General features: G+C 38.7%; 3 protein-coding genes across 4 annotated transcripts in view; 1 reads left to right on the top strand and 2 right to left on the bottom strand.

Moving 5' to 3' along the window:
• Positions 1-520: 520 nt before the first annotated feature.
• On the bottom strand, positions 521-7,001 carry LOC140950252 (AMMECR1-like protein). Its single transcript, XM_073399459.1, has 5 exons — positions 6,748-7,001; positions 3,860-3,982; positions 2,821-2,935; positions 1,661-1,751; positions 521-1,021 (listed from the first exon to the last, which is right to left on the bottom strand). Exons 1-5 carry the CDS (start codon positions 6,960-6,962, stop codon positions 861-863), a joined length of 705 nt encoding a protein of 234 aa, XP_073255560.1. The 5' UTR covers positions 6,963-7,001; the 3' UTR covers positions 521-860.
• Positions 7,002-8,583: 1,582 nt separating this feature from the next.
• LOC140950358 (methylosome subunit pICln-like) lies at positions 8,584-13,673 on the bottom strand. 2 transcript variants are annotated; one of them, XM_073399568.1, is made up of 8 exons: positions 13,283-13,673; positions 12,030-12,166; positions 10,975-11,055; positions 10,824-10,892; positions 10,378-10,436; positions 9,810-9,924; positions 9,132-9,205; positions 8,584-9,098 (listed from the first exon to the last, which is right to left on the bottom strand). In XM_073399568.1, exons 1-7 carry the CDS (start codon positions 13,399-13,401, stop codon positions 9,144-9,146), a joined length of 642 nt encoding a protein of 213 aa, XP_073255669.1. In that variant the 5' UTR covers positions 13,402-13,673; the 3' UTR covers positions 8,584-9,098; positions 9,132-9,143. The 2 variants fall into 2 exon arrangements, with proteins under 2 accessions (XP_073255669.1, XP_073255668.1); XM_073399567.1 differs by having other exon boundaries at positions 8,584-9,205.
• A 152-nt stretch (positions 13,674-13,825) lies between these two features.
• The window catches only part of LOC140951135 (4'-phosphopantetheine phosphatase-like), a 21,632-nt gene continuing 20,457 nt past the window's right edge, over positions 13,826-15,000 (top strand). Inside the window, exons 1-2 of the mRNA XM_073400349.1 lie at positions 13,826-13,946; positions 14,902-15,000. The exon at positions 14,902-15,000 is cut by the window's right edge and continues 26 nt beyond it. Of these exons, the coding sequence (XP_073256450.1) occupies positions 13,838-13,946; positions 14,902-15,000 (208 nt within the window). The 5' untranslated portion in view covers positions 13,826-13,837. The remainder of the gene's footprint in view (positions 13,947-14,901) is intronic.

The following is a 15,000-nucleotide window of genomic DNA, read 5'->3' as shown; positions in this document are numbered from 1 at the left end:
GATGATAACTTTTTTCCCTGTCAAAGCCAGTGCAAAAACTTCACAAAACATTAGGGAGTCTTGCTTCTTAACTAATTTGAGCCTTTGGATAAGAATAAATTAAAATATTTTTTCCTTTCCAGAGAGTTGAAAATGTAATAAACATTGTAATGATTTCTCAAAGCAAAGACAAGACTAAAAAAATCTGTATTTTCCCACAATTGTGTCTCGATTTTAAGAAAAATACCCTAATACGTGAAAATTTCTTATTCCATGTGTTTTTATTGCATACACCAAGCTCATAAACAAAGAAGACCTTCTACAACGCCCTGTTATGATGCACAAGAACATTACCCGCCCCCCCCAAAAAAAACAAAGGAAAAAGAGGAACTGTGAAGAAGAAATACCTTTTCATTGTCTTTAAACCCCTTACAACCCGATGGAGATTTTTACCAAAAATTAATTTCTGTTGTTGTCAATAATTATATTGAGAGTAGTTTTAAAGTTTTGAAAGACCAGAAAATTTCTTGGTTGCTAATCTGTAGTGACAACCCTGGTAAGGAAAGGAAACAAACAAAAAACCCACACTGTCAAGTGACAACAATGAAGTTGTAAAAGGCCTTCATTTTTCCCAGGCAACCACAACAATAATTATTATAATACATAGCAAATTCTTTCCTTCCTGTTGTTTTCAGTCTCTTAAAACAGGGCTGGAAAAGAACAGGATGAAAGCACTTTCCCTAGTAACAAAGGACTGTAACCAATTGCATCAATAAATATACATTAATAATATAACAATAAGAAAGAATTATTCAACATCTTTTAAAATGGTATTAACAACTAGTTTCCTAAATTGTTAAAAGCCCTAGGTTCCACAATTGTCATGTGGCCTGTTTTGACGCCAGGTACTCACTGTACGCAACTGTCACCTTTTCACTCTGGTAACGAGTTACTTTAATGGTATTGCGGACCTCGGCTGTGATGGTCCCTTTGAAGCCACCTTTCCTTAAGAGCGAGTCAATGGTTTGGATCTGATTCCAACCTAAACGCAAGTTAAATAATAATTATGATTTACCTTATTAAAGGAAATTAACGCTCCATGGAATTAAGTTATTAGAAGTTAATGGGACTTAAATTAACGCAAACTTAGTGGAAAACGGCTTTTAAATAAAGGAAATTAATGCAAAAGAGAAGGTAACATTTCTGTGAATACAGTCAACTCTTTTTGAGACGGACACCTTGGGGACCTGCAGTATGTGTCCGTCTTAGAGAGGTGTCCGTCTTATAGAGAGTCAAATAAAGGAAGTAAAGAAAGACAGGGACCAACTGTGAGTGTCTGATTTACAGAGGTGTCCATCTTATAAAGGTGTCCGTTAAGAGAGAGTACACTGTAAAATCCTAAAGTGCAATCATTCAAATGAATGCTACTGAAGAATACATTCCTATGAGGTACTGTTTATTATGCTGTATGGGGTGGCTCTAACTTTAGATTCTGAGGATAAAATCCTGAGGTGTGACCATTCAAATCAAAATTACAGTACTGAAGAGTTCTTTTTTGTGATACTGTTTATTATGCTGTACAAGGTGGTGTGGCTGAATTCCTCAAGGGTGACATTCAAAATGAAAGCAACTAAGAAGAACATTCAAGTCCTTAAATAAGCTTCATACAGCTATTACCAACCTTGTTCTTTGGCTACTTCAGGAAGGTATGTGGCTGTACGATGATGACCTTTTTCATTGTAAAACTCAATCCGTATACCATGCACACCAATCTAACAAATCAATAACTTTAATTAATATGAATTTTTTAAAGTACATAAATAGATATCTTGGGTGCTTGCACAAAACAATATTATTATTTTTAGACAAATGCATCTTGTAGGTATTGAACGGGTAGGTCTCTTTCTCTTAATGCTTTACAGCTTGCGGCCGCAAGGAGTGTTCTCTTAATAAATTTTAGCTCACCATTCATGGCTGGTAAGGCCAAAAATACCCCAGGGGCGCACTTTCCTGGGGGGAAGGGGAGTGGTGGAGCTAAATTCTCTGAAACGTCATTTCCTCATTTCAAGACCTATTTTACCCAAATCGGCCAATGTTATCATTTTTATCCAACTATTCTTCATTCTCAACATTAATTTGGTATGTAATTGCAATGAGCTGAAAACAGTCATGTGGTTGTTTATGACTTTCCTGTCTAGTGCAAAGTCATGTCTGTTAGTCTAGGACAAGTAGATTTTCTAACCTTCTAAAGCTTACTTGCCCAGTAAAAAGGGTCCAAGCAAGTCATCCTCTCACTAAATTATTAACTAAGAAAAGTAAGAAGTGGCCCCAGGAGAGCAAAATGTGTGAGCTGCTTGCCTAAAGGACAAGCTGGAATAAATTCAAGTTTTTTTTGAGCCCTGTACTGTGAAGTAAAAAGATGGATTCCAGCTGATACGGAATGAAGATTATACCACTTATAAAATAACAAGCATAAAGTTTCTCCTCACTTTACTTTATGAATTTTTTAAGGTACTAAAAATGGAATAGACCTCTTCAGTTTGTATGTTTTCTTTCCCACTTCAAATCCACATGATGTAACTCCCAAAGAACTGTTTCTTTCAAATGTCATCCCTTTCACATTCATATGTACCCATTATGTAAACAAAAGATGCAAATTTCCTTGAGAACATCTTGTAGTATTGGGTGACTTGAGAAAATAAAACATACATGTACACTTGTCAAAAGGTTTATTTTGTTGGGGTTGGATGAAAAACAGAGGAAACTGAGAATCAATTGGGTTGAGACCAATTTAACCTGAATTCCATTACAACCTATGGCATAGACATGGAAGGCACTTACTTCCCAGTCTAGACAGTTAACATTTTCCTCAAAGTTGGTCAAGACGGATACAGAACAGTACAGGAGAGAAAGTTCCTCTTTGGTTACAGGAGAAAATCGGGTATCCCTCAGGGCACTGTAAAAAGAGGAAGAGAAAGGTATTCATTCTTTTAGAACTTAAGTTTATAAAATATCAACAGGAACAATTAAGTGATGGTTTATTCCAAAGGTGAAAAACTGCTTTCCAGGCCAACATGACTGCTCTGGAATGATAAACTTCAGCAAAAGCTTGCCCACAAAGCAAGCATCTATTTTAATTTTAATGTCACCTTGTGGTACTTCTGATCCCATGAAAAACCACCATTTCTAAATTCCAATTGATTCAGTGAGGGATGGAGGACACTGACATGGAACCTTTTAACATTGTGTTCCACTAATGGAACTGACAGAAGGAAAACAAAGATCAAGTATACATACGGGGGGTGGGTGCTCCCATACATGGGCTAGAAAGGTACGATGTATGTGCCAACTAATAGGGTATCATTTTTGATGGTCTCGATCCTCAAATAGGATATCTTTTTTGCCCTTGGAGGCATTGTGTTTGCAGTTTGATCCTTAAAGTGCTTAATCTTTAAGTCTAGCTACACAAGAAACAAGATCATGTTAAAATTGAGTTATCCCAAAGAGTATTTGCAGGTGCATAAGAAGTATTAATTAAATAGTTCACACCATTAAATTCTTAGATTTTGTTTTTCCTTTGAATGAGGTGTCATTTTCTGGGTTTGAGCCTTGAATAGGGTATCAAAATTGTTTTTACTTGTCTCATCCTTAAACAGGATCAAGGTAGGGACCCTGGGTGGCATACACCTGTCCTAAATTTATGGGATCATACGTTTCTGACAAACTGCCCACCTACCCTCCCTTAAGCCAACATTAACACTTACATGTACTTCTCACATAGGGCAAAATTTTGGCTTGGGGAGGGGCATGTGAGTAGTTTAAAAGTATAATGATCCAATTTAGGGGAGTACCCACCCTGGGCATATGTGCTTAGTCTTACCTTGACAAGGTATAATCTCTAAGACCTTTATGCAATCGCATTGCAGTAAATGTACCTATACAGCCTCTCAGTGTGCGGCCTCTTTCACGGCCATTGTCAATCTTCCATGTTACAAACAGAGGACTGCAAAAAAGGGTGAAATGCCATATCTTCAGATGTGCCATAATATCTCAACCTGTTAATTCACAGTTCCAAAAAAATTTTTTGGAGGACAATGGATGCAGTCAAATTCATCTTAAAGAGCAAGTATACAAACTGAAATTTTGCCCCATTTTTTCCATGATTATCAAAATTGGCATAAAGAACTATTTTGACAGTGACATGGGTGTATTGGCAGAGTGAGAACAACAGTTACTTGTCTAGTTAGAACTTAAGATGGTGGATTCAGATCTTCAAGTAGGGAGTCCACTCATCTAGACCCTAAGATAAGACAAGGACCCAGGTTCAAAAATAACAAGATGCCTTTCATTGGCCATATTGGGTTGCAGTGGCCTAAATGTTTTTTATACTGGGTGTAGCTAGTCTTAGCTACTCCCATCCTGAGAAAAAGAGAGATAGTGATAGAGATGGGGAATGTTCACTTGACCATATTCCCGAATAGGAGTAATAAACTGGGCCGAGTTGTTCAAAGCTGGGTTAAGATAACCCAGGGTTAGTGCGGAATTTGAATTCAGATATGAAAGCTTAAAAATCATTTCAGTTTTAATTCTTTTTGTTGACAAGTTGATTATTGAAAACTTTAAAAATAACAGAGAAAATTATCCGAGAAAATGCTTTTAAACACAAGAAAAGGAAGCCCGGGTTAAATTTACCCTTGGGTTAAGTACTAACTTTTTTATATCGGTCTTTGAACAACTGGGCCCTGAACTCTAAAGATTACTTCTTTTGGCTAGCACTGCATGGATCTGAATCCAGAAATCTGGCCCCAGTTGCTTTTTGGCAGAATACTGCAAGCAATATTGTAGTTTTCATACCAAGTCTTCCAATTTTCTTTCATTTTATAACTGGGCATGCCACAGGCAGCCCAATAAATTACCACACTTCAGGCTTCAGTTTGGCCCAAAAATAAGGTGGGATAATTTTTCAACAAATCTTAAATATGACAGAGAGTGGTCAAGAGTAACAGGTGGAGGTACTCCCTATGATGGCCTATACAGGGAGGCTCTGCTTGAAAGGGTTACCTTTTTGAGGCTTCAGGTAAATGAAATGATAAGGACTTTTCTGGTTGAAGTATATGAAAGGGTAGGGAAATCTGTCTTTTCGGTCTGTAAAAAGGCTAAAATAAGCTAACAGATCCATTTTTATGGCTGTGAAAAAGTCTAGAAAACATTGTGGTTTTGTGATTTATTCATACTTTCAAGACACTGCACTTACAGCAGTTAAAAGGCATGCAAACTTTTTTGACTATGTATGTGAAAGAGGTACCATTTTTCAATTAAAGGTACATAAAAGGGGTACCTTTTATGTCAAAACTGGTATATAAAAGGGTGAAGGGTTGGACCTCGGGGCGGAGCCTTCCCACATAAAAGCCCCCCAAAGTCTGAGCTATAATGTATATAAAATTAATATATCAGAATAATCAAATCAAAGATCTAAAAAGCTAAAAATATCAATATTTCGAATTTGGACTGTTTCATGTTTTACAATGTATTGAAAGCTTTTTCGTCACTAAGTGATATTCAGTACAAAATAGAAAAAAAATGATGGAATAAATAAAAAAGAAAAGGCAAACAAAAATAAATTAATTTCTAAAAATAGAATTTTGTCCAAACAAGAATTTTTTTTGAGCACAGAAAAGCAATCATCACAAGTTGTGGGCAAAAACTAATTCAAACTGGGAAAGCAATGGTAACATTCATTTTTTTAAAAAAATCCCTGCATGTACTTGAGTATGAAGTGAATAATCAGAAACTAATATGCAAAAAAAAATTGAAACAAAAATGAGTCAGTCACTTAATTTCACCCTTGGTTACAATGTGGTCAATTCGGGTTTCAACATGACTTTTCCAACAAAAGGACACCAAATTCAAACGACATATTTTGCTTGCAGGAAACAATATACAACGCAAACGAATCTGAGAAAAAAATTCTTTGAAGATTTAAACTTTAAAATTTCTCTTCCTCAATTAAGGTTTTTCATACTTGTGAGAAAATTATTATTGTTACAAAATATCGTCCAAAGAAGCAGTGAGTCACGTTCAACAAATGCATCTGATAAAGGTTTTGCTGAAAGGCCTCAATAAATTCAACAGCTGACACAAAAGCCGGTGTGAATAATTTCCATTTGTACAGGAAACTCAAATATAAGCACTACTGTCGCCAAAGCTGCTTGGATAAACAGGTCGTTTTGGGGTCGGAATAATCAATGCTATTGTGGTTGAAAAGGAAATTTCTAGATTTGGCAAATACGCTGTCGTTTTGAAGTGAAGAGTCGATTGCAGGTAAACATTAATCGGGAATGAAATAATCACTCAGGCCGCGCTGAGGTTTAAACGAAAACACTGCCAAAATAGGTCACCTTAATTAACATGAATTTGCGCGTAAGTCATGCAAAACATAGGGTCGGTTTCAAGGCCAAGAATCGTTATTCTTTCAATAGCTAACAAGAAAATCCTACTGAAATAGCGTATTAGACATAACATAAAATATTTGGTCGTGGAAATGGTAACCAGGGGTCGAGGGTTCGATAGCAGCAGTCCCTTCGCAAGAGGAGATTTTACAGATCTTTTGTTGTCGCGAAGAGGGTCGAGAAACCTTTAAGCTCGACAAAACATGGTTTTCCCTTGAAACGCACATCGACCAGCCCCAAAACGGGGGGAGCATGAACAAGCATTTGTCCTGCTAGACTGTAAATAATACAAGGAACTTCATCTAAGACTTATACTCACAATTCACCATTGGGAAAATTTGGCCAAGGCGGTTCTTGATGTCGATGTAAGTGGCTGCATAGAATATCAAAACAGTAAAAGGCCATTTCTTTGGTGACTATGCGGCGACGGCAGTTGCTTCGAGGGGTTACATCGTGATTGCTGTTTCGATAATAGTTCATATCTTCGGCCTCTCGATCAGCCACCAGCAAACTCTGACAGCAGTAAAACGGCATGAAAGCTATCTTGAAAATGAGCCAGCGGACGGCCTGTTCTGCGATTTTGTTTTTTTGTTCAAATTACCGGAAATGTCGTCACTGTTGTTGTTTGAATACTAAAAGCAGTTGAATCCGGAAGTTAACGTGAAGATCACGTTTCCGGTCAACGAACGTCCTGCTTTTTCGTGGCTTTTGGCATAAACACCAGGCGCAAAAAATTTTGATGCAAAACTTTTCACTGAGAAGTACTACAAGTGTTCCAAACGATTTCGAACGCAACGTTTTGAAGGAATTGTCTTTCCTGAAAAGCACTGCGCCCTTGGCCTCTGGCACCCATGACTTCGCAATTTTACATGATCCAGGATTGGTCCCGGGGCTAGACTGTTATATTTATGTCCTACGGGGACACCTTAAGCGTCTACTTCCTACGCCAAGAACATTCTACAAATAACATCTTTTCGCTTATCATGCGCCCAAATAGTAGAATAATTTACTACAAAAAGCTTACAAATGTCATTGTCATCTGCAATTGACTGCAGATGTGCTCTCTGTAAATGGATGTTTATTATTTCATTTTAATTCTTAGTATTTTATTTTAAGTATTCACCGGAAATAGATTTTTCACTTATTTCTGCAATTTGCATTCAAACGCGTCTTCGCTCGCTTCGGCAATAAAGTTACTCACACTCACACTCGTACTCAAATTTCGCTTCGGATATTAGAAGGGTTATTAGTTTGTGTTGCCAAAAAAGGTAAATTTCTCTTTCATCTTCCTGTTTAATTTGCTTTCACCGCATTGCAAATTTATCGATATTATTACATTTGTTTTGAACCCACTCATGACAGAAAAAGACAATATGTGACCTTGGATAGTCATACCACATGTTCGCCTATGGAAAACAAACAAGCCAACCTAAAATGGTGTTATTTCAATAACATAATAAAAAATTCTTAATAAATATATAAAACGATAAAGAATGAAATCCAAAAACACAGCAGGAGTTCGAAGGGCAACCGGATCAGAGACGGGATAGGAGACTGAAACGAGTACGCGAATGTTGAGAGGCACGCGAGGGTCGCGAAAGCTGGAAAAAAAAGAGTAAATGGGTTATATTAGTTTACGCTAAAGGACCTGCGATGCTGCGTCGGTAAGGAGTGAAACAAAAGAATGTGGTCTATGAACGGTCAATAGCCCATTTCTGAGTTCCCCCGGGCCTCTGTTTCAAAACCAGGGAAGGTGCTCAGCCTTTGATATGGAAATCATTTTCATTCTCATGCAAATAAAACTCATTTTCACAAGAAAGTTGTGCACCTAGCCTCATTTTGAAAGTGAGGGTTTTTGGAACTCGGAAGAGAGTGAATAGACGCCAGCCTGTGAACAGACTCTCTTTATGGAAGAGAAAGCTGCACTAATCGAATGGGGTCTAAAAAGAGAGTCTTTATATCACAGTACCGCCCCTTTTTCACGAGAATCTCGCATCAAGGTTTTTTTCCCAGTCCTGCATCCAATAGTGTGCCCTAATTTCAACGAATCCCTGCTTCCTGGTAGCGGTCAAATCCCGTATCCCGTTAACGCTTCCCTAATCCCGCACCCAGAGAGAGAAGGGCTAGCTTATATAAAGAATGAAGCTCCTTCAAGTACGAGCATTGTGTACTTTATTTGAACCAAACAAAGTTATGCAATCGATTAACTTGGAACTGTCTACTTTCTTTCAAAAGTTGTCTCTTATCGAAATCTTGTTTTCGACGAAATATACTGTTACACAACACTATGTCTGTGAAATTGACACGAAAAACAACATCTCACCGCTACTTAGAACGTAGATACGCAAATGCAAAGTCGTAAATTTTGCTACAAAAGTGTGTAATCCACAAGGCTGTGTCCATAATAACAAGAGCCTTTTCACTGATTTGCATACCCTCCGGGCCATCATCCTTTCAGACACCGGTTAAATAATATGATAATTTGATGTTATCAAACATCTGTGTTGTAATGGGACAGATGGTATCAGAGTTGCAAAATGTATGCGAGTGTAAAATTTTCAGTTTCTAGTGTAACTAAGGGATTCAGAGTAAAGTGGCAACTCCACCATCTACAGCGAAGAACAGGGTACCTAACAAGAAAACTGCTCTGTGGAAGTCACGAAATGCTTTCTTCACAATGTATGTAAAAGCTCTCGTATGTTTGTTCATTCAATGTCATTTGTCGGCATCTTCAAACTGTTCACTGTTCTCAGCGCTGTTGTCCATTTCAACGTCGCCTGCAAATGAAATTATAAAAAAGACAGTTACAATGAAACTTAGCTGATTGAAAACAATAAAAAGTGTCAGAGTTTCAGAAAGTAAGTGTTTGCCTTTTTCGGTTTTGCTATGTGAAAACCTATTGCAAGCGACAATCACAAATGTCAGTATGAACTATTATCTTAAATTGCAACATTACCACTACTTTCAAACAAGAGATCGCCGGTGTTTGTCAACAACTGAAGCCTTTTCGAAGCAATTTTGGTTCTGGAAAATAGTTATACAGCGTTGTGAAAACTTCTCTTTTCCTTTCTTTTCTGAGACAGCTTCTCTTTTCTTTTCTTTCGCGCCTTTCTCGCCTGAGGCGATAAAGTGCGGCGGAGATGTTTAGGGTTCGGTCGCAGGCCGACGCGTCTTCCGCCAAAGGCCCAAGACACGAGCGGCGACTGGGTCACAGTATAGACTTGACAGAGACCCGAAACCGCGCATGAAAAGTCGCTTGCACCCAGGGTACTTCGCGCCTTACGTGCGCGCGCGGCTACTTGAAAGTGGTTGAGCAAGGTATTAAATTATTATAGGAGAGGTTGAAATAGCATTGCTAATTGCGCTTGCCCAACTACCAACCTTGCACGTTTCCGTGGCCGTTCACATGGTCGCCGCCATTTCTCACCGAAGTCATCTGCATAAATTCCTGCTGACTGGGCATTTCTAGCATTCCTTCTAAGCGCTGAAGGGTTGCCTGAAATGTTAAAAGAGAAATAAACAATTGAATACTACATTCATGTACTGACTGTTTATAGATGGTGAGAAATACATCTTTTCTTGTGGAGACCTTAGCGATTTCTCAAGAAGACAATGAAATAGGCTCCCACAAGAAGACACATTGCACGCCTTGTCTCCTCGCGGGTAACCTCGTACCCAGATCTCTTGCTTCGTCAACAAGGGATCTGGGTACGAGGTAACGTCGAGAAAGCTTCTCTTTTCTTGAGTTTTCTCTCACCCTCTATCTTCTGCGAAAAAAAATGGGAATACGACATGTGGTAATTAAAAGTTTCACAGCTGACTGCTGTGTTGTGCAGCATTCTGATTAAAAGCTACACTTGATAAATAACCAGTACATCTTCATTGGTTTAGAGTGAGGATTCTAATTTACTGGGGCGAAAATGATTTCAATAAACTGTTAACAATATACCTGTCCTTGCTCAGAGAGCTCTCCTTCATCTGCATCACAAAAAAAGTCTTCATCTTCCTCTACAGTCACAAAAAAAAGTGGATACATTATGGTAAGTTAAATTATTAAAAACTGAATCATTGGATAATGCAATTCTAGAGCTCCGATTGGCTTAGCCTTCACGGTATATGAGCCATAATACCATGCCCTCAAAATATGGTAACTGTATGTATCTGCTCAAAACTAAAAACAAGCTGAGAAAGGTTCTTTTTACAAATAAAGTCGGGAAGAAATCTCCATATTTTGTGGGTGTTTTTAATAAAACAAATTCCACTCATGCTTGTTGGATCTGAGATGATTATAGCCAACTCGGTGCTATGCGCCTCATTTGCTATCTACCATCTCATATCCGGCCGGGAGCAAGGAGAGACGGCTGTATTTTCAGGCTATTGATGCACACAGCTTACCTTCTTCTTGTTCCTGGGGGTCGGGGTGAAGAATCTGACAATCTGACATAGCTCTAAACATGACTTCCACTGAAAAGATGAAAAGAAAATTTTTCAACATTCAACATGAAAAAAGTCACTAATTACTTTTCTTGTGATTTGCTGGACTTACATTTTGACTTATCCTCGGGCACAAATCTGACCTCTCCAAATTTACCATCACTGTCATCGCTGGCTCCATCATTTTCATTATCTGGAAATCAGAAATAGTTAACTACAAGTGGTTAGATCCAACAAAATGTTAAGGGTTGAGTAAGGGGAACAAACACTGTTACAGGGACAGGCTACTTGTTCCTTGAAGAGCAAGAGTGGCGCAGTGGTAGATCACTGTCTTGTCTCCCATCAGTGTGGCTCAGGTTCAAATCCCGGCTTTGACAGCATGGGTAATCTTGATTTTCTCTCTCCTCAAAAACTAACATTTCCAATTTCCATTTCGATTAGGAATCAGATAGACGAAGAATCGCTATGTGATGTGTTACCTCTAAATCACTATTAATTTGATATTTGTGTTATTTTTAAATATTATTATTTTTATTTAAAAAAAAAAAAACAAATATATTATTGATATTTGTGATCAATGGAAAAATCTCAAGACTGAACTACCTTATCATGTTTTGTCTTTTCTGCAGAAATTACTATTCATTATGTATTACCAGGGCTGTCATTAAGAGGTGGGGGCCGGGGATTTCCTCCGGCTACTGTGAACATGGCCCTTGGCTACTTTCATTACTGCTATTTGCAATACAAAACTACTTTAGCATACATGCCAACTCTCCCGGGTACGGGTCACCAAATCTTATGGATAAAATCAAGTTATGAGCTTTTCTGTGTTTTAATTTGGATTTTATCCCATTTTCCCCCAAAATTTGAATTTTCTTTGATTCTTAGTTCTTTTTCTGGGGCAGTTTTGCATGTAATTCATCACTGACAAAAATTACCATAAAAGTGAATTGCGATGGTCTGTACTTCATGTAAGACTTCATATAATGTCCTAAGCCATTCCCCTGTGACAAATTAGGGCCCGGATCAAGATATGCTTATCGGAGGGGGGAGGGGGGGGGGGGGGTGGCTAGTCATCTGGTCACTGATTTTCAGGGGGGTATTGCCAAAGAGAGAGTCTCCAGATTTTAGGTTTCCAGAGGTTGGCATCTCTGTTATAGTTCTTACCATCTAGAGGTGAATCCATCATACAGTAGATACATTCATATTGAAATTGTGAAGTGTCTCTGCAAATGGCGTGTAAAGATATTGCTGGGTACTCTAAAGAGAACCCTTTACCATCACCATCACTCCATGACAATCTCCTTCAAAAGATAAAAAACAAATAAAATAATATTTTACAATAACTGAGCCATTTCTCTTGACTGCACACAGATTCATAAACAAATGAGACATAGTTGTGTGATTGCTTCAGATGCCTGCATATGTACCGCTGGCCTCTCAGAACTTCTACCACATTATGGTCGATCCTGTGGCCAGTTATAGACCCCTTCTTAGTCACATCAGTTTTGGGTATATGTAATTTTCATAATCCCAACTTTCATTGTACTAAGATTGCATTGGAATATATTATTCCAAGGTTGAATCCCCTGGTAGTTGTAGATTTCAGTTTCATCTCTGCATTCCTGCATACGTAATGAACAGTGAATTCACAGGAGCTAGTCATGGAATTTTTCTGCCAGCTCGGTTTTCTTGAATTTGATTTAAATGTCTTCAAAAAAACAATTAAACCATTCAAAGATTTTCAATCTGACCGAATACAGAGGTGTTATCATTAATGTAATCTTTGGGGGAACACTTGACATGCCTTTCCTGCAGTCGACCCAGTCATTAAAATATGACCACATCCTCATTAACCTGTTACTAGGAAATAACCCCATTCCAGGGACTGGGACTAACCACGTGCATAGCTGCCTAGCCACATAGCCATATTGTCAAAGGGTGTTTTAGGGGGTGTTTACATGACATGGGGCGACTTTCGCCCTGGAGTGAGTTCACTCTGGGTCCCTCTCATGGCTCTATATTTGTTTACATGATACCACCACAAAATGTTATGCCGATGCGAGTCACCCCGGTGTGAGTTCACCCCGGTTCTCGTACTGAGGCAAGAATTTCACTCTGGTACGAAATCTCGCAATAGTATCATGTAAACGTGAAACGACTACCCGTTTCGGTGTGAAATCGGTCTGCCGGTAGACTGGAACGGGTAGCGCTGCGTAATGTTTGCGATTTTGAACCACACGTGTATTTTATCAACACAAAAATGTACCTTTAAATAACGAGATATGAAATGATCCAGTCATCATGTAAACGTGATACGAAATCAACAAGTCATCCCAGTGTGAAAATCGCACCGGTGCGAGTTTTGTCAGGTAAACACCCCCTTAGAGAGATCAGGTTTTCTGTAGTTAAGTCCTTACTCTGTTGCTATATACAAAGTTCCTAGTCCATATGATTGATCATGAATGAAAGCCTCAGTGTTTTCTTCTACGTGGACCAACCCTTCAGTTGGAGGAGGAAATGAGGTCATTACCACCATGATCGTTCTTTGTAGAGTTCTGTCCAACTTTTAACACTTGTACAGTTGGGATTTGTGTGTATTGAAGAATACACTGTCAGGACGGAAGTTTTTTTTAAAAAAGTTTTCCCGTATTAAAGCAAGTCTACTGCTCTTTTAGTCAGGAAATCCTACTAGATGGTCAAGGCTGCAACTGAGTTAATACCACTGTCTTGTCATCTCTGGAGACCCAAATTGATTAGTCAAAATGACAAGAAAACACAAACCAACGATAGAAGTGCGTTCGTGCACATGGAAAGGTATCGGAGTAAAGGTCTGGAACCAAGAAAGTCATAAGTACCGCGGGCTCGATTAGCAATTATTCAACATGGCGGACGGTGTGTCTCTGATTTAGCAGAAATACTTGGAAAGTTTACGCACAATTTTTTTCTGTTTTGTTGTCTTCTGGATCAAAACTATGAATTCTGAAGCTACAAAAGGAAGCCCATCGGGTTACGCAAAGAGCATTTCCTTGCCTGAGGTGTTCAGAAATCTAAACACTGCAAAAATCTTTGCAGTGGATATTGGTGAGTTGCAAAAGCGAATGTATTGGACTATGTGGCTATTCATCTAGTTAATTACTTGAAGAGGTTTTTCTTTTAATATCTCGAACAGAAGGGCCTATTAAATGGAAGTCAAGAAAGAGATTTCCGCCAAATCATAAAAATTGGTATTTACAAACTTGGAAAATCGTAACTAACATTTTTTTTAAATTTGGATTTTTTTATAACGTACCGAATTTTGCCAGAAGAACAATATTGTTATAATGCTCCACCACCCCCCCCTCCCATGACCTTAAAGTAGCCTATACAGGGGTGGAGGCAAGATTTTGTTGTGGGTGGGGGGGGGGGGGGTGGGTGAACCACTGGTACCCTGAAACCCTGGGCTTAAGCTCCTCGCCATATTAAGCTACAATTTTGTTACCATGTTGTAAACTAGACACCAAAGATCCCTATCCTATCTCAGAGTATAAGTCAACCAGAAACTCCCTTCATCACACCACTGATTGATTTCCTATTAATGGCATCCTACTCTATAGCAAAATCTTTGATATCTATCATGAATGCCAGAATAAACTGCTTAAAAACCCCACCCCTGACAGTGGCACATATCTATATAACCCATACATGGTAGTATGCTGATCCCTACCCCACCCTCAGCCTATACTCTTGGTACAGCAATTGGGTTTGGGTTAAGTTCTCCAAAGTATTTCGTAGGTGTGCAGCCACCTAGAAAATGATAACTTTAGTTTTCTTCCCAGTCCAAGATATCATTTCCTTCTTTCTTTTCTTGCTGGCTAGTGTCAATTTGTCCCAGCCTACCCCAGCCCTGGTGATACTTTTTTCTGTTTTGATAAATTGAGGTTTCTGGGAAACTGCCCACCTACCCACAGTAGGGCAAAATGTTGGCTTGGGGGAGGGGTAGGTGGGCAGTTTCCCAGAAACCTATATTGATCTCTCTGTTCTCCTGTTTCCTTTGAAGGTGGGTCTCTGGCCAAAGTGGCATACATGTCACAAGTAAGAACCATTAGGAAACGACATTACAGCTTTACTTCATTAACTTCATTGGCTAAGAGTGATG

Source organism: Porites lutea, chromosome 10 (assembly GCF_958299795.1).
Source record: "Porites lutea chromosome 10, jaPorLute2.1, whole genome shotgun sequence".
Lineage (NCBI taxonomy): Eukaryota > Metazoa > Cnidaria > Anthozoa > Scleractinia > Poritidae > Porites > Porites lutea.
This window is presented reverse-complemented; position numbering and strand designations above follow the sequence as displayed.

Bases quoted from the DNA above. Each gene is read 5' to 3' on its own strand.
- LOC140950252 (XM_073399459.1), bottom strand. From the start codon at position 6,962: ATGCCGTTTTACTGCTGTCAGAGTTTGCTGGTGGCTGATCGAGAGGCC. The intron at 3,983-6,747 runs GTGAGTATAAGT...CCTTTTTTGCAG, and splicing joins AATTTTCCCAATGGTGAATT to TCCTCTGTTTGTAACATGGA. The intron at 1,752-2,820 runs GTAAGTGCCTTC...TTGATTTGTTAG, and splicing joins TTAACTGTCTAGACTGGGAA to ATTGGTGTGCATGGTATACG.
- LOC140950358 (XM_073399567.1), bottom strand. From the start codon at position 13,401: ATGGTGGTAATGACCTCATTTCCTCCTCCAACTGAAGGGTTGGTCCAC. The intron at 12,167-13,282 runs GTAAGGACTTAA...TATCTTTTGAAG, and splicing joins ACTTTGTATATAGCAACAGA to GAGATTGTCATGGAGTGATG. The intron at 10,437-10,823 runs GTAAGCTGTGTG...TTGTGACTGTAG, and splicing joins CCCCCAGGAACAAGAAGAAG to AGGAAGATGAAGACTTTTTT.